This window comes from Trachinotus anak, unplaced genomic scaffold (assembly GCF_046630095.1).
Source record: "Trachinotus anak isolate AG129_WGS33_773 ecotype Australia unplaced genomic scaffold, CSIRO_AGI_Tana_v1 ptg000016l, whole genome shotgun sequence".
Taxonomy (NCBI): Eukaryota; Metazoa; Chordata; class Actinopteri; order Carangiformes; family Carangidae; genus Trachinotus; species Trachinotus anak.
The window spans coordinates 4,049,279-4,070,018 of record NW_027273867.1 but is presented as its reverse complement, the minus strand read 5'-3'; the positions used below and the strand labels follow the sequence as shown (position 1 = coordinate 4,070,018).

Sequence of the window (20,740 nt, the reverse complement as noted above, 5' to 3'; positions counted from 1 at the left end):
CAAAGACTTGTTAATGTGGCATCCTCAGGTTTGACAAATCATGCCCAGGTTTTCTACTTTGAAGCCAGCTTTAACTCCCACATTTCCTACTCACTGACACCTCTAGTTCACAACGTAAAGTAAACAACACATCAATCTATGCTAGTGGATTTAGTGAGTCGGCATTTATCGCCACCTCAGGCCTGAATGTAATGTTATTTTTGTGGATTGAGCATTGAATGAAAGAAGTAGTTGTTTAGCTAAGCAGCAGGTGAAACTCACACTCCTTTTTGTTCGTAATCAAACACATCTTTACTAATGCTGGCGACATAATTAAAGGTCTTATGACTGAGAGATGAATCTCTGACATACAGTACTTGATGTCTTGCTCCTGTTGATACTATAATACAAATGCCTAAATTTGACCTACCATAATTACAGTGGCCTATCTTTATGTATACACCTTAACTAAAGTAATCTCTATTTTTTTTTTTTTTTTTTTTTTTTTTACAAAAACATCACTCACAGAATGATCAAAGAGTCGGTCGGTTTGGCTTAAGTGTACATAGAGCTTACAGTAGCCGGAGGAGCACATTGATTTCAAATGGTGACACTTACTGTAGAGTGCACTGTGTCTGTTAACACTATCAATTAAATAGCTTTTAGTGACCTTTTAGCTTTAATTTCTATAGAGTTCACTATTATGTACAATATTACAGTCACGTAGGATTGCAGGCAAAGCATTGCACAAACTTTGACAGTTACACACCCACAATAGTGCCATATGAAATGGGTGTGATGCCAGACCACAGTACGCCATAGTCCATGGATTTATCTGTACCTCCGGGATCCTCAGTAGTACATTGCCTCCAGTGCTATGAAAAGGACTATTGGCTACACTCTCTCCCAAGAACTGATCACCTCTGCATCCTTTCTGCGTTTTCCGAATCTAACAAGGCCAACAACAGCTTGGCCCACTCTACACCATATAGACTTAGAGATACAACTTGCTTGTAAGATACACATCAGGATGTACACTAGCCCCCTGTTCGAAACGAATCCCACATGTCCCACAGACAGAGAGGGCACGAAGCACAAGGTGAAGGAGTGATGGGTGATGATATCACAGGGTGCTGAGCCTGAGTGACTTGTTTCTAATGAACAGCAGTGGGACGAGGCAAGCTCTCAGTGTGACAGGACAGTGTGTGGACACAGGGTTCTCAGTTAGCAGTGGCAGCCTTTTTCAGCTACTGCGGTAGCTAGTTCCTCTTCATCCTCGGCCGGGTAGAGGACCTTGGCAGTGAGGCCGCTCTTCACGCCATCCCAGCCGTCGCGGGTGACGATCTCCCCCATCTTCATCAGCTCATAGATGTCTCTGGTCAGCAGCTCAAAGGCCCGGTCTACGTTGCTGTTGCACTTGGCCGACGTCTCCACGTAGCGGATGCCCAGCTCTGCCGCCAGCTGCTCCGCCTCGTCTCGGGTCACCTTGCGGTCCTTATTGAGGTCACTCTTGTGGCCGATGAGGATGTAGACCATGTGGTGAGGCAGGATGTGCTCACTCACCTCCTTGTGCCACTCCCTCACATGGTCAAAGGTTTTGCGGTTGGTGAGATCAAAAACTAGCAGCCCGCCCACAGAGTTGCGGTAATATGATGTTGTGATGGACCTGGTGGGCAGACAGGTGATATGTTAGTCAATGAGAGAAAAAATCATCTTTGACAAAGACAGGAAAACATCTGACTTGCACAACTTCAATCAATATGCCAAAATCCTTCATTACAAGACCCGCAGTTGTTTTTATGCCTTTTGATCCAAGTCTCAAGTCATTTGACACATGTCCAAGTCAAGCCTCAAATCAGTCAAAACAAGTCTAGGTCAAGTCTCAAGTCTTGTGAAGGCTGGTCTCAGGGCAAGACTTGAAAGAGTCAAGAAAAAGCCCAAGTAAATTAACAAATGTTCGTAAGCAACTTGTGAGTCAAGCTCTAATTCTTTCAGGTGTCTGACCGCAGAAATGGTACAACACTTGAATATTTGCATATGTCCTATTTATTTCTACTGCTCTGGGATTTTACCAAGTCAAAACTTGAGACTTGAATGTTTTTGCCTAAGGTCTCAAGAGAGTTAAGTTTCACAGCGCACAAGTCCAATTCAAGTCTCAAGTTTTTTTTACTCAAGTCTATCTCTCAAACTACAGCTTTGACAAGATCCATATTCTGATAAGAAACTTGCTTAAATTACACAACCAGCGAAGATTGTTTTTCTTTTTTCAGTACAGATTTTCCACAACAGATACTGGAACTAATGTAGTACTTTAGATAAAGTTGAATTAATTTACAGACAGTCATCCCATTGTGAGGTGCAAATCCAAGGCCAAAGTAACCTACAGTTCAAAAATGAGCTGCAGACCCCTGTTGACCCCCAGCCCACTCATGCTGTGGGCATAGTGTATGTATTCTTTTGCCTTTAACTACCCACAAAGTACAGCGCACTCTTTAGACTTCAAATAGCAGCTTAATTCTGTTTTGCCCAGATCCCCCTAAAACCAGCCAGTCCTGTACTGGTATACCCCGCGCAGAGGGGTAGGCGTGTCTGTTTTTATTTAACAGATGTACTTTGGAATATGCACCATACATGCACAATATCAACTGAAATATAAAAGGCAGCCTATTAAAACCAGGTTTTTACACAGGGGCCCCTTTCGGAGTAAGTGCCTCAAAATGATGTAAAAGCACAGGAGCTGGCTTCAGGTTGTCATCATTCCGGTTATAAAGTGATTTACTGGTTCATATTCAGGGGCTTTTAATTGCCTGGCTGAGGCTCTTAGTGAAATTACTGTGAAATTAATCAAATGAACTCAAACCAGACAGTAAACATTGGATATCTGGGGCTCCCAAAGAGGGAGTTGCCCACTTGGGACAACCATACTGTATAGCCCACATATTTACCCACATACAAGGCTACACATGTAACCCATTCTCATGGTGGCTGAAAAAGAAAACACTGTTTATTTCACAAACACAAATACTTCACAGCCAGACCCAGTGAGACAGAAGCGAGGTGAAGCCTGAGGAAAACACCCTCAGAAGCTTGAGCTTCAAAAGAGAAAGCAGATCTAAGAGCAAGAGCTGCTTCTCCAGACAGAGGAGGGCTTTAAAGGAAATTAACCACGACAGCGAGGACACATGAAACAGAACAAGCAACAGGGCAGCTGGATGCAAAACTAGATTTGGATATGGAGCTGTCATCTTCTGTGTTGCCTTGGTGACTGTGCTATCTGAGGGAATCAAACTGGGGCCTAAAGATGAGGAGGCTGCCCATCATCCGTGAATCAATGCAATGATGCGACTGGATTTTCATATGTATACAGGCCAGTGCATCATAAGATCGAGGCCTGTGTAAGCTTCTCCTGACCCTCTTCACCACTGTCCACACTCACCTCGTTACATCACAATGAGAGAGGAAATGGCCCTGATTTCATTCAAACGGCTTCATTTTATAAACACGACAGCGACCCTAGGCCCCTCCATTATTTAACGACAAAGATCGTTATATTCAGTTTCAGAGTGGTTTTTCATTTGAGCTTCATTTCCTCCCCTTTCGTACCTGAACCGTTCCTGGCCAGCCGTGTCCCAGAGCTGAAGCTTTATTTTCACCCCGGGCTCGATATCAAGCGAGCGGGCGTAAAAATCCACCCCGACCGTGGGATCCGCCACATCGCTGTAGATACCGTCCGTGAAGCGCTTCAGCAGCGACGACTTCCCCACTGTCGAGTCCCCGAGTAAAATGATCCTGAACTGGTATTGCCACAAAATATCCATGGCATGACTAGTAGGGGGATATCAGCGGAGTGTGTGTGTGTGTGTGTGTGAAACAAAGCCCTGAGCGCGGCGTGTTTACATGAAGCCCCGGCGGCCGCTGCGGCTCCTGCTGCTTTGCCTCTCGCTGAGGAGGAGACGCGGAGCAGAGAGCGAGCGCAGGAGTCATGTGACGGACTTACCTCTGCTCCACTCCGCGATATTACAACCTTGCTGTAGTGTGAATGAGGCAACTGTGTGTTACGAAAGGGTCAGAGGTAAAAATGGACTTTAATCCAAATTGATTTAAATCCATTTAATACAAGAAAGCAGAATAAATGGGTAAATGTATATCTGCTCTAACTTAGTCATAAGGCGGCTGCTTTTGCAGTAGGAATTTCATTTTTATGAGTGAAGTTCTGTTCATTGTTTCAGGAACCTTGAAATGTCGGCATGTGAGAGCGGTGTTTGGCGACTGTGCGCTATGGATGCAGCGCGGCGGGTCAGTGGCAGGAAGCAGGTGCTGTCCGTGGTCCTGAAGTCACTGTATTTCCACGTGTATTTCTCTCTTTATGCACAAGACAGTCCATCCCAACCTCTCCCGAGAAGCCTGCACAGCATGGTGTGCTGGAAAATCTCCCTTTGCGCCGGCAAACCAATGTGTGTACGTGACAATAAAGCTAAAAGACAACAACGGCTCGTAAAAATCTTGAATGAATACATATCCCGTCATGCAACTGGTCCGCGTGAGTAATGTGGGCCAATCAGCGGGCAGCAGCCTGGCGCCAGCGTCTATAAAAGCAACGGGACCCTCCTCCCTCCCTCTTCCTTTTCCTGTCGTCCCTGAGGCGAGGAGCGAGGCTGCAGAGAAGTCCGGTAAGGCCTCAGCTAGTCCTGCTCTCTGACGAGGAACTCACATGTTGATGTATATTGTTTTGTCTCCAATAACTTGTGCGCCTCTGACCTCTGAAAAGTGGAGTTTAATGTCACCGAGTGATTGGCTAGCTTCAGCGGTGCGCTAGCGGTTTGGCAAACGAATGCTAGCATGTAGCCTGCTGTGTTCAGGCGGGGCGGGTAATGCTTCAACCTGAAGCCACAGAAATATATTTAACGTGTGACCATGAAACCACGTTGTGCTATGACGTTTTATAACTGGAATTAGAAATGCTTCGCCCGGGCTAGGTCAGAGCTCAGCAGCAGCTAAAGTGAGGTGACGGCCCGGTCCGTGTGGACCACGTGTCCGAGCTCCTCACTCCCACAGCGGCGCACGCAGTATCTTCCCCTGCCCACTGTCACTGCTGTGTTGTAGCGGTGCACGACTGTGGTTTGTGTTCAGCGTTACCATATTTTTTTCCCCCATAAACATTCTGCCGCTATGTGGGCCTCCTGAAGCTTACGGCGCCTTGTCAAGGCCTAGCCTCGGAGGAGCTAATGCTACCTAACTTTACCTCCAATCAAGTTAGGGTTACTGCATCAAAACGTATGTAAAATATCAAATATATGCGCAAAGCTGCCTATAGTCAGCGTATTTCCCGTGTTGTACCTAGCACTCCATACCGCACTGTTTAATAGGGAATGAATCTATAAAATCCGGATTTACTGGATCTCTGATTTAGCTGGCTTAATGTGGACCATCTGTTTTTCCTCTCTACAGACTGAACCAGTACCTGGTGTCCAGCGTCTCCAACCATGGGTGTCTGCATACAGCGCAGGTACGTTACATCATGACTTCACACGGTCGCCCTTTCTAAATCAGGCTCCTATCGAAGCCGTTCATGCTCTCCTGTAGCAGTGAACGGTCAAACGGAAGCCCAGATGAAGACTTTCACCGACGGTCGCTGTTCAGTTTAAAAAATAACTGCTCCAGCAACATTTAGGGGAAGGACACTTGGTCTGCAGTCTAGGACTAATTGATCAACGTACCAAAGATAAATGTCTAATACTTCTCACCCATCTTTCTGCAGGTCATGGGTTTTGCTGAAAGCAAAAGGACTAAACAGAAACCACTGGCCTACAGGTAACTTTTGAGACACATCTCTAATAAATAATCCTGGCTGTGACGACACACTTGCCCTCACTGACATTAAGTCTGATTGAGACACTTTATTTTACTGAGCCACACTTCCTAAGAGTTTTCAAATGGGTAGTTATAGATACCAAAATGAACCTGACCTAACTCTACTCTCTTCAGGGGACCCACATGGCTGACCAAACAGTGACTGGATGAGGACAGCTCATGTCAAGGTGAATTTTAATATATTACCGTGTAAATTTGAGGTACAAGTTTACAGCATGCAATCCTAAGGACCTGGACTTGTTTTGTAGTCCAAGGTTCTCCAAGTGCATGCAAGAAAATGGGGTGGTCTTTGACTGTTGTGGCCCTTTTTTGCCATCTGCAGCCACTCAGCTGTCCTACAGATGTTCTGCCAGATGTTTTTATGATCCTAACAGAATCTGTTTCTTCAGGCATCACTCGGCTCATGATCTAAAGTCTGGTATCCTCAGGCTGTGCGGGCTCTCACCTTCCTGGTTTGTTAAGGTGTGTATTTAAAAAAAAAAAAAAAAAAAAAAAAACCCAGTGCTGAAGTTTATCTGATCTATGATGACCACATTTAATATAATGAGGACTGTTGGATGAAGCTTGCGGATATGGGACTGAGATCAGCCCTATGCTAATGTGTTAAGAGGAGGCTCTTGAATTGTTCTAAAATTTTTTTTTTTTTATTAAATTTCAGACACAGTGGCACGTTGGTGAGCAGCTGAGAATCCTAACCTGTCTGGGTGACCTGCTGCATGCTGTGCAGAAAAGTGACTGAATTAGATGTCCACACTCAGTTTTTACTGTAACTGAATTTAACTGCACCTTTTTGAGGAAGCTTTCATTGTAAAAACTGCCAATGGTCATGAACATTTAAGTGGCAAATGTTTCATTAAGGGAAAAATGTAAAGTTTGAAGATATGTCATTTAATAAAATGTCAAAAGAACTCAATTACTGGAATCCCTTTTTATTTATATTCCATCTTACATTCATATTAAGGAACTTTGAAGAAGCTGCAAATGGTTCAGTCAATATAGCAGTAGCTAATTACAATAAGGCCACAACAGTATAGCTGTAGAGGGGGGGTTAGAAATCTGATCGTGGTATCAGCTCTTACACATGACAAAAACGCCATTAAATGTCAATTCCTGAGTCTTGCAATAGCAACGTCATTCAGTCCTGGAATTCCCAAACTTCATTTACAGGTGCCTCAAGTCAATGCTGCAATGACAGGAAATCTGACAGTACACTTCCCGAGAAGTCCAGAGCATCTGCAACACAGAACACAAGTTAGAGTTTACTGACCCAGTTACATACAACTACAGAAAATAGGAAGTAGACTCTTCTGTACCTCTAAGTCATTCGTTTGAGATGGAAGGTAATTTCAGTTCTGATATCTCAGAGTCTGGGCTGCTGCTACCACTTCGATCACTGTATGTGTCCCTGTGTCAAAGAAAATACAGCTGTCAAAAAAAAAATCTGCATACTGAACAAAGACAGAAGATAAGATTTTTTTTCACACAGGATTTATTTCTCTTAAATCTTCAGATGTTTAAATCTGAGTTAGTGAGCATTTCTACTTTACCAAGATCATCCATCCTCCTGACAGATGTGTCGTATCCAGATGCTTATTGCACAGGTGTTCCCTGGGCTGGTCAAAATTAAACAGCACTTTAAAATGTGCAGTTTTATTTTGATAAGACGTTTACTAAGTACTGAACGTGGATCAGAAAATGAGTCAGTATCTGGTGCGACCACCACTGGCTACACATCTTTGCACAGAGCTGATTTGGTTGGTTGATTGTGGCCCTGTGGAATCTTGGCCCAGGATCACACTGTCATACACACAGATCCAGATCATCACAAACATGCTCAGTGGTGAGGGAGAGGCTGGGTGGATGTACGGCCACGCTCCCGGAAACGACTCTGGAGACCTTTTATTGTAGTGAGATGACCACTCACTCATTTCATGGTCATCAGCTCTGGTGGACATTCAGCAACCGAGTGAACACTTCCTCAAAACGTGCAGCATCTGTGGAAGTGTGTGTGATAGAACTGCACATTTTAAAGTGCTGTTTAATTTGGACCAACCCAGGGAACACCTGTGCAATAATCATGCTGTGTAATCAGCATCTGGATACGACACATCTGTCAGGAGGATGGTTGATCTTGGAAAAGGAGAAATCCTCGCTAACACAGATTTAAACACATCTGAGAAGAAAATGAAAGAGAAATAAATCCTGTGTGTGTGGACAAAATCTCACATCTTTTATTCTAACTCATGAAAAATGGGAGTAAAAACAAGTGTTGAGATGAGACGTGATGCTGTGTGTTTACCGTGGAGACAGACGGCAGCCTTTCTGTAAGTAGCTCTGCAGTTTCCCGGCAGCGGCCAGCAGCAAGCCAAGGTAGGGGGGGGATGGCTTTATGGGACGCGAGGTGAACTCTGGGTGGTACTGAACTCCAATGAAATATGGATGATCTGAAAATAGAGGATGACATTTTAGAAAACGGACTATGTAGAGGATTGTAGCGGAAAAACGTCCTGACTATAAAACGCTATTATCCACAATAAAAAAAACAAATCAGTGTTTGATTCTCAATACCATCCAGTTCTATGACTTCCATCCTCTCCCCTTCTACGTCTTGACCCACAAAGCGGAAGCCTTTCTCTTCAAAGTGACTCGTCAGCTCAGGATTGACCTGCACAAGAACAACACGCAGTTAAAAAAAAAAAAACACCCACTCCACTGTAAACAATGTTTCTAACGCTGCCGCCGAACTGAGTGGTCTGCATACCTCAAAGCGATGTCTGTGCCTTTCATCCACGTATTCTGCGTCTCCATAAAGTTTGCCTGGAATACAGAAACAGCTCTAAGCACCAAATCCAGAATCAGACGCAACAAACACATCAACCATTGGTTCACAGTGAATTTAAAGTTTTTCTTACGCAATACGCTGGTGTTACTCTTGAATATGGTCCGTCTCTTCCCTAACCTCATTGTGCCACCCATTTGCCCCGGGTTGTGTTCTGGCATATCGATCACCTGCAAAGGTTAAAGATTGAATCTTAGGTAAATTCACTTCTTTCAGATCAAATTACAACCAGATCGTTTGTGGATTTAATTAAAAAAAAAAAAAAAAAAAAAGAACTCACCACAGGATGCTTTGATTCTGGGTCAAATTCTGTTGAGTTGGCATCTAAGTACAAAACAAAGCCATGCAGTTAGTTACTGTATGTTGGAATATAGTCACTGGCCACTGCTACTGACGTTTATATCAGTATGGGTGTCTAACATGGAACTGGACATCACCTAGGACAATGGTTCTCAAACCTTTTCACATGAAGGACCCTAAACGGACACAAATTAGACCACAGACCCCCCCCCCCCCCCCCCCCCCCCCCCAAAATCTCATAAGATTTTCGCTTTTAGATGTTTTACTACAGAAAGTGTTTGAAACCCACGACCAAAACAGTCACACATTCTGTGACATTACACGTTGCCTTTGGATGGAATTATAGTGAAAATAAATTACTCCCCCTTTTGCTGGGGACCCTCAGGAACCCCCTCAAGGACCCCTCCAGTAGAGGTGACTGTTGAACACCTAAATGTGTAAATTCACTGCATGGCTATCTTTTCAAAATCTGCGTCAGTCATGTTTTTCAGTCGTCTGAGGGAACAAATATGTTTCTATTATAATCGAGCTGTCCAAACAAGCTGTTCACTGGCATTTCACTTGCATCACCTAAAGTGTATTTTAATGCTGTTACTCCACAGTGATTGTGATGAGTAGTGATGTTGAGATGAAGCTTCGTGAAGCACTGATCCATTCCAGCAAAATGGTTCGAGAAAAAGTTCATATTTTGATTCTTCATGTTAACTTACATCCCTTATCTGCTGCTATTTTTGTTTTATTTAAATATCTAATTGTACATATTATATTATTTATATATCTATTTTTTAATTATTTGATATTAGCATTTTTCAGTTTTCTTTGTACTGTCCACTTGGCTGTTAATGAAGGACTGTGTTATCTCATAACAGTACGACATCTACTGGCCAGAATGTAGCATAGGCAAATACAAACATATGTACATAATTGTATTTTTATTATTTATACTAATTACTGGAAAGCCAGTCAACACACCAAATGTATTAATATCAATCTAGTTAGGCTCAACATCTGTTCTCACTGAAGTGTAAAACTGAGTGCGATGTGGGCAACAAACTTGTAGACAGGAAAATGATTTTGGAAAAATACTAAATTTTGTTTATTTAGAAATAACAACTTGTTCACTGTACTGGGACTAAAAGTATTTTGTTTCTTTGGAATGATCTCCTCTGCCTTTGACAACAATCTGTCACAGGGCACAGAAGGGTACACAACAACCACATGACCAGCTTATAAAGGCACAAAGGTTAAATTCATTTCTGTCTTTGCCATTACTACAGTGGATCCTCAAGCCTTCCCGTTGTGGTGGGAATTATGATCAAACAGGAGAAGTAAATAGGTTTTCTTTAATGTATAAATACACAATACTGCACCTCTGTGTTGCTGCATGGGAGACCTACCTTTCCAGCCAAGCGTGTTTCTGGCAAATTCACAAACCGCCAACTGCATTCCAAGACACACTCCTGCAGAAACAACACAGCCAATGTGTACATACGGTTTCCATCGCAGTATCTATAAAGTCAGATAATGTTAAAACAGTGTGATCATGCAGTATCACGGTAGCTATCCTGTACCTAGGAAGGGTTTCTTCTGTTTCCTCGCCCAGTTGATGGCGTGAATCTTTCCTTCAGTTCCTCTGACACCGAAACCTCCAGGAACCAGGATTCCACTGAGGAGGAGAGGAAAACAGTTATTAAACTACAAATCTAAAGTCCGGGTTGTATTACCTCCAGAAATGAGACCTCAGGACTCACTCAGCACTGCACAGCTTCTGCCATGCCTCGTGGTATTTCACCGGTTCCTCCTGCAGATTGCTTGGCTCCAAACAGGCTGAGTCTATGTACTGAAGAGATGAGACGTGCAAACTTTAGGTGGTGGGTCTAAAAAGTTTAAGATATTTTTCCAGAGCATGAAGCAACTGCTGGATCTACAGCCAGGATGTAGTTCCTCTTAAAAGAGCAACTTCACACCTTATTACATCTCGAACGTGTCATCAATACATATTAAAGTGATCCATCTTTAAAAAGATTTTAGCCACTTTAAAAAATGCCTAGTGAAAAAAAAGCTATTACTAGTTGTAGGCTTTATTTTGAGTATTTTATCACTTGTGTGTAGTAATCTAGTAGGTCAACAGTTCACAAACTGTAGTGCCAAGAGAAAAGGGCTGTTTGATGGCAAATAAAGCACAAACTTAAACTGATATTAGCTTTTTTTTCTGTGAGCATAATTTAAACTGGTTTAAAACATGCTTTTGCAGATGGCCAAGTCCACAGCAGCTCATCACTCAGCTTCTGTGTCAAATAACCTGAACTATCACTTTAAGCAGATTAATACAAATGCAATCATGATCAGTGCGGGTTATCAACATTGTCTACGTACCTTAACCTCTAATTTGTGACTGATGGCCAGGGCTGAGTGCTCCAGCGCCTTGATAACAGAAGCATAAGAGTCTGAGAACTTGGTGTACTTCCCGACCAGCGCTATAGAGCAGTGCTCCAGCAGTCTGTCTGACCTGTGGCGACGACATGTATGTTAGCTTTAAACCATGTCAAACCAGACCTGGAGTAAAAGTCACACAGACAGAAGAGAAGAGCAGAGGAGCAGTTTGTTTCCAGCCACTGCGGACTCACCTGTCAGACATCTCCTTCCACTGAGTCAGCATCTTCCTGGGTCGGGCCTCGATGGGCATATTCAGCCTCCTGCTCAGGTAGCTCACCACTCCCTGGTCCTCCAGCAGTAACGGCACTCTGTAGATGGACGACACGTCCTGCACACAGATGACCTGGAACGAGACAGGTCAGTGAGTTCAGCGCCGCAGAGAGAGTCGGGGCTCGTCAGATGTGAAACGATCAAAGCATGTCAGCCGCGGTGATCTACCTGTTCAGGTTCTACGTGGCAGAACATGGAGATCTTTTCTTTAACAGAGTTGTCCAAAGCGGTGGAACAGCGACACATGATCTGTTGGCGAAGACGAGGAGAAAATTCAATGATCCAATGATTTTACATGGCAAAACACAAACAGGATGGAGGTGGGAATAAGAGCATTGATAGCATAGATACCATGTTATCACCTCATATGACACAGTGTTACACACTGTGTCATATGAAGGACTGGGGCAACAGCTTTTTTTTTTTTTTTTAAAGTACAGTGCATTCAGAAAGTATTCATACCCCTTCACCTTTTTCACATTTTCTTATGTTGCAGTCTTATGCTGAAGTCATTTAAATCCATATTTTGTACTGAAATATCACTGACACAAGTATTCAGACACTTTGCTATGGCACTGTGACGCTGTGGTGACCAAGAACCTGATGGTCACTCTGGTTGAGCTCCAGAGATCCTGAGTGGAGATAGTAGTTTTATGGAGGAAAACAGATTCATATTTCTCACAGTAAGCTAATAAAAAGTCTTGTTTTGGAAACATTACCCCGTATGTCCTGTATTAAAGGTTAGAGGCTGGTACTGGTGATGGTGGTGGTGTTGTGTATGGGAAAAGTTTTCTAGGCTCTTTTGTGCCATTGATACCAAGTGAACGGCATAATCTATTCTTTTAAATTAAAACGTTTCAGCAGGATATTGCCATCCTGGAAACACTTTGTCACCCCAAAATGTCACTGTGATTTAGGTCACGAGGTTCTGGATGTAACAGTCAGGCCTTCCACAGAACAACCAGCTTCCATATCTGGAGTGGACCACTCTAAATTCCATGACGTTGGAAACACTTTGTTTTATATTTAAACATTTTTTTATGCCACTGACTCATGAAAACACACTGATGTTCAACAGCATGACTCACCAGGTCAGGGGACAAACCCAGTCCTCTCAGCTCTCGGACACTGTTCTGTGTTGGTTTGGTCTTCTGCTCTCCTGTTGCACTGGGCTGGACACAACAACAGAGACAACACATACATTAAACTGGCTGTAAAGAACCTGTTTGCTCACCCTCTGTCTGTGCATCTGCAAAAATATAACATGTAACACAAACAGAAGAAACACTGATTTACATCAAAACACAAGAAACTAACAACAAAAAAAATCCCACAATGCATTTGCCAATATTGAAACCAGTTTATCGAGAGAATACAAGTTGTCGGCTCTGTGGTGATTTTTCGGGAATAACAGAACATTTACAGCAGCTGTTTCCTGTTTGAGTCTGACAATCTACAAACAAACCTTATTTGGAAAAGTCGTCCTCTTCCTTCCTCCCTGCAAGGTTTTAATCACCTTTTAGTAGTTGTCATGATGAGGTCACATAGTCAGGCTACTAGAACTTCTGTCCTCATCAAACAAACTTTACACTAAGTGAGCTGGAGTGTTTAGCATTTTTAATTCATAATTTAAAAATCACTGGCTTATCAAAATAGGTAGTGATTTAAGTGATTTATAATCAAATAATCATTTTAGATTTTACTAATTAAGTTAATTTATATACAGAAATGTAATATACGGCATATATGTCCCTATATAGGGAATGATACTGCCATATATGTCAATTATACAGGGGTTATATACTATTATTACATATATATACACATCCTCTGGATACATGAAGATATAAGTTTATAGCATATATGAAATACTCATAGTAACATTCTAACATTTTGTGATACATAAATAAAAATTCTATATGTTTATATATGTTTTTATTTTAAACATGTCCATCTTCCCAGTCTGGGAAAGTGGTCTCAGACTTTTGAACCATACTGTATACTATATTAACATATACTGACAGGCTGTGGGTTGGATATATATTTATGTCAACAATATAAGCATATATACATAAACATACATATTTATATGAGCTAAACATGTATGTTAATATATGAACTTGTTCCAACATGTAATGGGTGTCATATCAAATTTTTACATATGTTTTTATTTTATATGTACATTTATGTTACATTTCTGTATGTGTAGACAAGTACACACAGCAACACATTATGTTGAACATCATCTGGCAGCCACAGTTAAAGTGACACTCACATACAGAGACATCATGGCTGACACAGGAAAAGTCTCGTATCTTCCTTTACAAACCACTCCTGTAGCACCACCCACACACCCAATATTTTTTGCCTGAATATGACAGCATTCTCTTCATACCTGCTTCTGTCTCAGTCCTCACACGTGACCTTGTTGAGCTCATGAGCTAACGTGTTGTTACCTCACTGTTGTTCCTGCCTCTTGCTCCTTCACAAATTTTACATTCTGTTCCACTCACATAAAGGTTAAACTTTCATATTTAACATAGGGAATTACAGTATATGAATTTAAATTTAGGATTTTTCTCTCCTCAGTGCAAATTTCAACTTGCAAGTTCTCAATTTTTTTGTGTAGGGGATACACTTCTGTGACTGAGGTTGTGCAGGTGTGTGTATTTACAGTTAGTTCCAGCTGACGTATGAGCTGTCAGATACCACCAGCTCGGCCTGACGGTGTTGCTCTCTTACCTGTGGTACCAGACTGACGTGAATGTTGCAGAAGTTCTCCCTCTTCACTTTAAACTGGAACTGCCTGAAGGCCTCGATGAAAGGCATGCTCTCAATGTCTCCCACCGTGCCTCCTAACTGCAAACACACACACACACAGATGTTATCAGCCGCGCCGCCGGCAGCCTCAGCTTCGGGCAGAACCTTCAAAGAGGAAACGACCCTGTGCGATATAACATGGAACCTGAATCATTCTGATATGACAAACTGAACTGCACAGCTTACCTCTATTACACAAACTTGAGGCTCTACATCGTCGTCATCCACTGGTACCGCCGCCTGTTTCACAACCCATTCCTGGATGGCATCGGTGATGTGTGGCACCACTAGAATGAAAGAAATTTTAAAAAGACACAGGGTTACTCTTAGTTCACCATTTCTCTTCAGCATGACGACCTCTCTCAAACGTAAACAGCAGTAGTCTACCCTGCACTGTTTTGCCCAGGTAGTCTCCCCTCCTCTCCTTATTGATGACAGACTGGTAGATCTTGCCCGTGGTCAGGTTGTTGTCTCTGGTCAGTCGGATGTCAAGGAAGCGTTCGTAGTTCCCCAGATCCAGGTCGACCTCACCTCCATCATCCAGCACAAACACCTCACCTGGAGAGAGTGAGCGCAACACGATCAGGCTGCAGACATAACATGTGGCCCTTTAATTATGAATGTGCAAAATAAGTAAAGTTTATTTATATAGCACTTTTCATAAACATGAGTCACAAAGTGCTTTACAGAGCCAACAACAGTTAAGATCAGTCAAAGTGCAAAAACATAGAAAACACATCAGGGAGAGACAATAATGCATCCAATAAAGAACATAAAGAACTACACTGAGACATATAAATGCTTTACAGAGTCATAAACAAATAAAATCTGTCCAACTGCAATTACATAGCAAACACACAGCACAGGGATACAGTGGAGTCTTCTGCTTTTGAAGTGATTCCACAGAATCGGCAAACCTTAGAGGTGCAGGTCCACACAGACAGTGGGTTCGACTTATTTGACCTGAGAGCGAGCCGACGGGTGAGTACGGGTGGAGTAGATCAGTTAAATATGCAGGGGGCTTGGCGGTGCAGTGCTCTGTATGTAAGAGTGAGAATATTGAACTGGGTTCTGTTTGTAACAGGGAGACAATGAAGGGAAGTGAGTACGGGTGTGATAAGAGACCATCTATCTGTGGACTGCCTGGAGACAATCCAGGGCAGATTTACTGAGGGAGGAGAAGAGTGCATTACAGCAGTCAATACGCGAGGCAGTAAAATCATGTAGCATGAGCATTTCTAATTACGCATTTGAAACTATTGGTCTCAGTTTACTGATGTTTCTTAGGTAAAAAAAAAAAAATCTGGTCAACTGCTTAATTGGTGGAATATAATGCCTAAATTACGCAGGCTGGAGTGGGAAGTTGAGGAAAAAAGCCCTAGACTTTGCTTAATCAAGGGAATGCTCTTTTCCAGGGCAAGAATCAGGACCTTTGTCTTGCCTGCATTGAGCTGTAAAGAGTTTTCCCCTGGCCAATCCCTGATAGCTGTGTATCAGTCTGGGAACTCAGCTGACCTAAAAGCCTCACTTATAATCTCATCTAAGGGCAGCAAATACAAGAAGGCCCCAGACCTGGACCCTGCAGGACCCCACAAGACAGTGGAGAGGAGTCAGACTTTGCGAAACTTCTGTTAGAAGTTAGAGATAGGTCTAATGCAGTGCCTGATATCCCCACACAGTCAATGTAGCCTCTTAATCAGAGTAAGATGGTCTTTTCGAGCCAAATACCGATCTATGGTCAAGCAGCACTATTACAGAACAATCACCCGCATCAGAGGACTTTAAAATATTGTCTGAAAGTAGATTGCAGTTTCCGAAATCCAGACTGAAACTTGACGTAGACGTTGTGTCTCTGTGGTGCAGCAGTGAGCCTCCTCTAAGGTTTTTGACAGGAATGGAAGGTTAGAAAAGGGCCTATAGTTTTGGGGTATGTTAAGAGCTAGGCGAGGCGTCTTTAAAAGGGGCTGGATAGCAGCATGTTTAAAATAAGAAGGGACGGTACCTGTAGGCGATGAACAATTTGCTATACAGAACAGCCAATAATTGGTAAAATCTTTAAAAATAGGGAACCAGAGGGCTAGAAGACAGCTTCATCTTCTTAGTTAAATCAATCAGCTCTTGTAAGATGATAAGTTGGAGACAGTCCAGAACAGTGGGAGATAGAGAATGGATAAAGCTGGGCAAGCAATTTGCATGATTACTACTGGTCCTGATAGCTGTTACCATATCAATGAAGATGTTAAGGGACTTATTGCAATCATTAACAGAGAAACACTGTGCACTTCTAGCCCAGTGGCTTTCCAGAGTCGCTCAGAATGACCCCTTCCTCTCACGTACCGTGCTCGTAGGGTGAAAATGTGCCTGCATCTATGTTGATGTAAGGGTCAATCTTGATGGCAGTCACATGTAAGCCGCATGACTTCAGGATGGTGCCCACACTGCTTGCAATGATGCCTTTGCCGATGCCCGAGATGACTCCCCCAGTTACCAGGATGTACTTCATCATTGTGCCCTGGAATCTGGAATGATTGAATGATGAAAATCCATGCAAAGCAGTTCACCCTGAGGATAAAAGCCAACATTTGCACTCTATTGTGCTTTGGGAAATTTGATTTTACAGTCACTGTATGTGTGATTTATTTTTAAAAGCCAACTATACATGGTCAAAGAATACAAAACAAAAATGGAGCTTAAAACGTGGCAAAGAGCAGCAGTTACAATGGTGACAAACAGGTGTTCATGTGTGGAGGGGGAACGCTTCTGATGATGAAGGCCACAGGATGCGACTGAAAGAACTCAAGGTGCATTTAGTGGATCCAAGTGTACTTAAGAGTTGATAAGTTATCGGAAAACACAACACTGTCATGTTTACTAGTATGTTATCTTCTGTAAAGGCACATTTTACTATGGGGGTATATTGAATTTAGGATGTATGTAAAGAAAATGTGCTTTTGTATAAAACACAATACTTTTACTTATTAATCTTCTTCAGCCTGTGTGACTATTAACTAACAGATTTTGGGATGTCTGGTATCAATCTTTTAGAGGAGGTCCTAGCTTATAGTACGGGAAGGCAGCATTTCTATAAACAGCATTTTGCGGTTTAACCGACCAAACAATGACTAAACCGCCATGTCCTTGTTCAACACCGAGGACACGAGTAGTTGTTGCCACGGTGACTAAGCGGAATAAACAATAAATGATTGCCGCCTAAAAACACCGGTCAATTAACGGCCCGAGGACTCGATGGTCGCCAAATTTAAGACGCATTTGCGAAGATAAGAGCTCCGAGGGTTGTCACCCCTCCCGCTGCACAGAGCATGGCACAGTTGGAGTGCTTGGTAACTCACACAGTGCGGCCCGTGCGGGAGGGAACTCTCTACTTCCGTTTGGCAATCACACACCAAGCGAGCGAACCGCCCGTCCAAACTGCCTCCGTCGACAAAGTCAACGACAGCGAGGCGCATTTAGCTTTGGGCTAACGGTTAACTGTGAAATCGCATTTACTCTCAGACATACAAACCTATGGCATCCTGTGGGATATGTGGCGGTAAGCGGTCAAATTCAAAGGTTGCTGCACGACTGCTTCCTTAAGGCTTAAGCTACTGTCTTTGAAAAGAGAAGGGTGGCTAACATGCTCTCCAGTTCTAACAAATTCATCAAGCTAGCAAACCTACATGTGACCAAAGTAGCCAACCGTACATTCAAAATAAGAGCTAGCTCTTTATTTACCTTCACATGAAAAAGCATGGTAACATTATATAACGAAATAGATAAACATAACGGTCTGAAATGTAATCGTCTTACCTGTGGTCATTTATATAAATAATGACACTGCTACGCTAGAGCGCATTGTATTTTCAGTATAATTTAATTTTGATTTTGGACCGGAAGTCGACCTTACCTATTGAGTCTAGCTTGTAACTCCACGGTGTTTGCTAACTAGTGTACAGCCGCTCTTTTCACAGCATCAAATTTCAACTTACCAAAATATCCTTCAGCCAGAGCTTCCCCTTCAAAACAAATCGTAAACGACGAAAAATATTAACAAGATATTTTGTCAGAGAGTAAATTTCGACCCAGATAATAACTCTTTTTCCGACTGGTCCTTCCTACAAACCCATCTATCGTCAGATTTGCTCTACACGTGTATGGACCACGACTCAGGGCTGCACTACATCATTACACACTAACAACGTTGTGCTACCTTCAGGTACGCCTCGGAGCCTTTGGCCACATGTGAACAATCACGAATTTAAGGAAAAATACATACTTGCATTCAGTTGTTATAAGTTGATCTTAATGATCTTTTTTTTTTTTTTTTTTTAATGTTAAATTGATATTTTGAAGTTCGGGGCCATCCATCACTAAACCCTGCTACAAAAATAAAATCCTATTTACCATCTAAAAGTAAAGATGAACGGTATTATCTAGTATTATCCACTGATGTTGTATATATGAAACATGTCTGTGTAACAATATAAATAAACTTGAGGCTAAATATTTGCAAGAATTTAAGTCTGCTCAAACAAGAAAAAAAAATACAAATTCATGTTATTCAAGTGACCTAGTAATTGTAAAGATTAAATTTAGCTAAATTTGTGCTCTCTCTCTCTCTCTCTCTCTCTCTCTCTCTCTCTCTATATATATATATATATATATATATATATATATATATATATATATGCATTGTGTCTTTTGGTATATGTATCGTGCATGTTTTGGTATAGATACTGTATATCTTTTGAAATCTGGTGAATTAAAACTACTATATTTGCTTCTGAATTGTGGTGGAGTGTAAAGTAATATAAAATAGATTTACTCAAGTAATGTCCAAAGTATCAAACAGCAAAATGAGCAAGTATCAAAAATAAAAGTACTAATTTTAACGGCCCCTTTCAGAGTGATGTATTATTATTTGTGTCATTTCTGTTTTATTAATAATAAGGCATTAACATGTAAATGCAAGTGAAGTACAAGTACCCCAAAACTCCTACGCTACAGTATTTGAATACCTGCATCTCTGCCATCAGCAAATTCCTCAATTTCCTGTTTCTTGTTTTATTATAATGTGCACCTGAGGGGAACAAGCTTTCCATTTTTGAATCAGCAGGGGGAGCTCATGTTTCACATTTGAAAGCTCATGTTGAGCAAGAGAAAGGAAAAAAAGTAGCATTTTCTTCATGTTTAAAGGCCTTTAGACAGCTGATAAAGAAGACTCCATGTTTGGATTAGATTTACAGATTGTAAAAGGCTTTTCCCAGCAGTAGATTATGTTTGCTTAAAGCTCAATGTGTCACTCATCTCTTATTTCCAAGTGGCAGCAAATAAAGATGTTCAAGTCTTGAAGTTACCTGTGAGAAAAATTATTTGTTCACGCCTTTCCTTTTGTAAGGAAAACAATAAATATCTAGAATACATTTATATGAGCCCAAGAACAGAATAAGGTTAACTGCCAGTGTCAGAGCCACTGTGTCCTGATCGTAGATGTAATGATGCTCTAGTGTGACTCCACTGATAATGTAAGCTGCTGCTCAGAAGCAACAAAAGGAGACTGAATTGGCCCTGCAACAGTGCTTGGAGGCAAAGAAATGTTTTTTGTTTTTTGTTTCTGTGAGTTTACAACACACAAGTTCCTCATTCTCTCCCTAGCACAAAACAACACATTCTGCTGCTCTGCTCCATATAATAAATGGCCACAGTCCAAAGTGGTTAGTTATAGTGTACTGTGGAAAGGTCAATGGCCCTGCGATGTGGATCACAGTGTATTAGCCTCATTGTGCTCAGTGACATATGAAGTCCAGGCAGAGAGCGTTGCACTCTCAATTTTGTCAAACTGTGACTCCGATTAAACAACAAGGCATCCACGTAGCCCACTGTTGTTTGGATCATCTGCAGCTGGTTTCATCGGGTTCACTGTGTGGGTGAGTGCGAGCACTGCAAATTAAAATAACAAAATGATGGAGTTAGTGACTGATAGCTGACTCACAGACAGATAACTGCAGAGATGATTGATGCTTCCCTGTAACACCCAAATTTCTACTTGTGAGCCTTAGCAGCCGGCTTAGTCTCTGGAACACAGGAGGGGGGCTTAATGAGAGTTTTAATTCATTTTTGACCGGAGCTGTGATTGAATTAAACTCCCACAGAAGGGCTGGATCCTCTCCTCACCACAAGCCATTTCCTCCTATTAGAGATGTAACAGAAGCAGCAGGCAGAGAGGCA

General features: G+C 42.1%; 2 protein-coding genes, 1 long non-coding RNA gene and 3 other non-coding genes across 7 annotated transcripts; 4 read left to right on the top strand and 2 right to left on the bottom strand.

Annotated features, from left to right (window-relative positions):
• Positions 1-462: 462 nt before the first annotated feature.
• Positions 463-4,003, bottom strand: rab42a (RAB42, member RAS oncogene family a). Its single transcript, XM_071501280.1, has 2 exons — positions 3,583-4,003; positions 463-1,645 (listed from the first exon to the last, which is right to left on the bottom strand). The coding sequence occupies exons 1-2, from the start codon at positions 3,795-3,797 to the stop codon at positions 1,204-1,206; spliced, it is 657 nt and encodes a 218-aa protein (XP_071357381.1). The 5' UTR covers positions 3,798-4,003; the 3' UTR covers positions 463-1,203.
• Positions 4,004-4,555: 552 nt separating this feature from the next.
• LOC139634667 (uncharacterized) lies at positions 4,556-6,763 on the top strand. Its single transcript, XR_011694018.1, has 6 exons — positions 4,556-4,649; positions 5,428-5,485; positions 5,738-5,790; positions 5,965-6,017; positions 6,240-6,312; positions 6,509-6,763. It is a non-coding gene; the product is annotated as an uncharacterized lncRNA (long non-coding RNA).
• LOC139634701 (small nucleolar RNA SNORA16B/SNORA16A family) lies at positions 5,526-5,663 on the top strand. The gene has a single exon (XR_011694038.1). It is a non-coding gene; the product is annotated as a small nucleolar RNA SNORA16B/SNORA16A family (small nucleolar RNA).
• On the top strand, positions 6,062-6,193 carry LOC139634695 (small nucleolar RNA SNORA44). Its single transcript, XR_011694032.1, has one exon. It is a non-coding gene; the product is annotated as a small nucleolar RNA SNORA44 (small nucleolar RNA).
• On the top strand, positions 6,365-6,440 carry LOC139634703 (small nucleolar RNA SNORD99). Its single transcript, XR_011694040.1, has one exon. It is a non-coding gene; the product is annotated as a small nucleolar RNA SNORD99 (small nucleolar RNA).
• Positions 6,760-18,678, bottom strand: ctps1a (CTP synthase 1a). 2 transcript variants are annotated; one of them, XM_071501278.1, is made up of 19 exons: positions 18,502-18,678; positions 16,853-17,034; positions 14,903-15,073; positions 14,702-14,802; positions 14,438-14,554; positions 12,784-12,867; positions 11,864-11,944; positions 11,617-11,768; positions 11,366-11,498; positions 10,741-10,829; positions 10,561-10,655; positions 10,387-10,449; positions 8,970-9,013; positions 8,763-8,859; positions 8,612-8,667; positions 8,419-8,515; positions 8,150-8,294; positions 7,164-7,255; positions 6,760-7,083 (listed from the first exon to the last, which is right to left on the bottom strand). In XM_071501278.1, the coding sequence occupies exons 2-18, from the start codon at positions 17,019-17,021 to the stop codon at positions 7,171-7,173; spliced, it is 1,779 nt and encodes a 592-aa protein (XP_071357379.1). In that variant the 5' UTR covers positions 17,022-17,034; positions 18,502-18,678; the 3' UTR covers positions 6,760-7,083; positions 7,164-7,170. The 2 variants fall into 2 exon arrangements, with proteins under 2 accessions (XP_071357379.1, XP_071357380.1); XM_071501279.1 differs by lacking the exon at positions 18,502-18,678 and adding an exon at positions 18,039-18,164.
• Between the last annotated feature and the right edge of the window lie 2,062 nt (positions 18,679-20,740).

What these genes read in the sequence shown, in the direction of transcription:
- rab42a (XM_071501280.1), bottom strand. Translation starts at nt 3,797, where the DNA reads ATGGATATTTTGTGGCAATACCAGTTCAGGATCATTTTACTCGGGGAC. An exon ending in GCTGGCCAGGAACGGTTCAG is followed by an intron (nt 1,646 to 3,582) that starts GTACGAAAGGGG and finishes TCTGCCCACCAG; the next exon opens with GTCCATCACAACATCATATT.
- ctps1a (XM_071501278.1), bottom strand. Translation starts at nt 17,021, where the DNA reads ATGATGAAGTACATCCTGGTAACTGGGGGAGTCATCTCGGGCATCGGC. An exon ending in CAGAATCAAAGCATCCTGTG is followed by an intron (nt 8,860 to 8,969) that starts GTGAGTTCTTTT and finishes TAACCTTTGCAG; the next exon opens with GTGATCGATATGCCAGAACA. An exon ending in GAGTAACACCAGCGTATTGC is followed by an intron (nt 8,668 to 8,762) that starts GTAAGAAAAACT and finishes TCTGTATTCCAG; the next exon opens with GCAAACTTTATGGAGACGCA.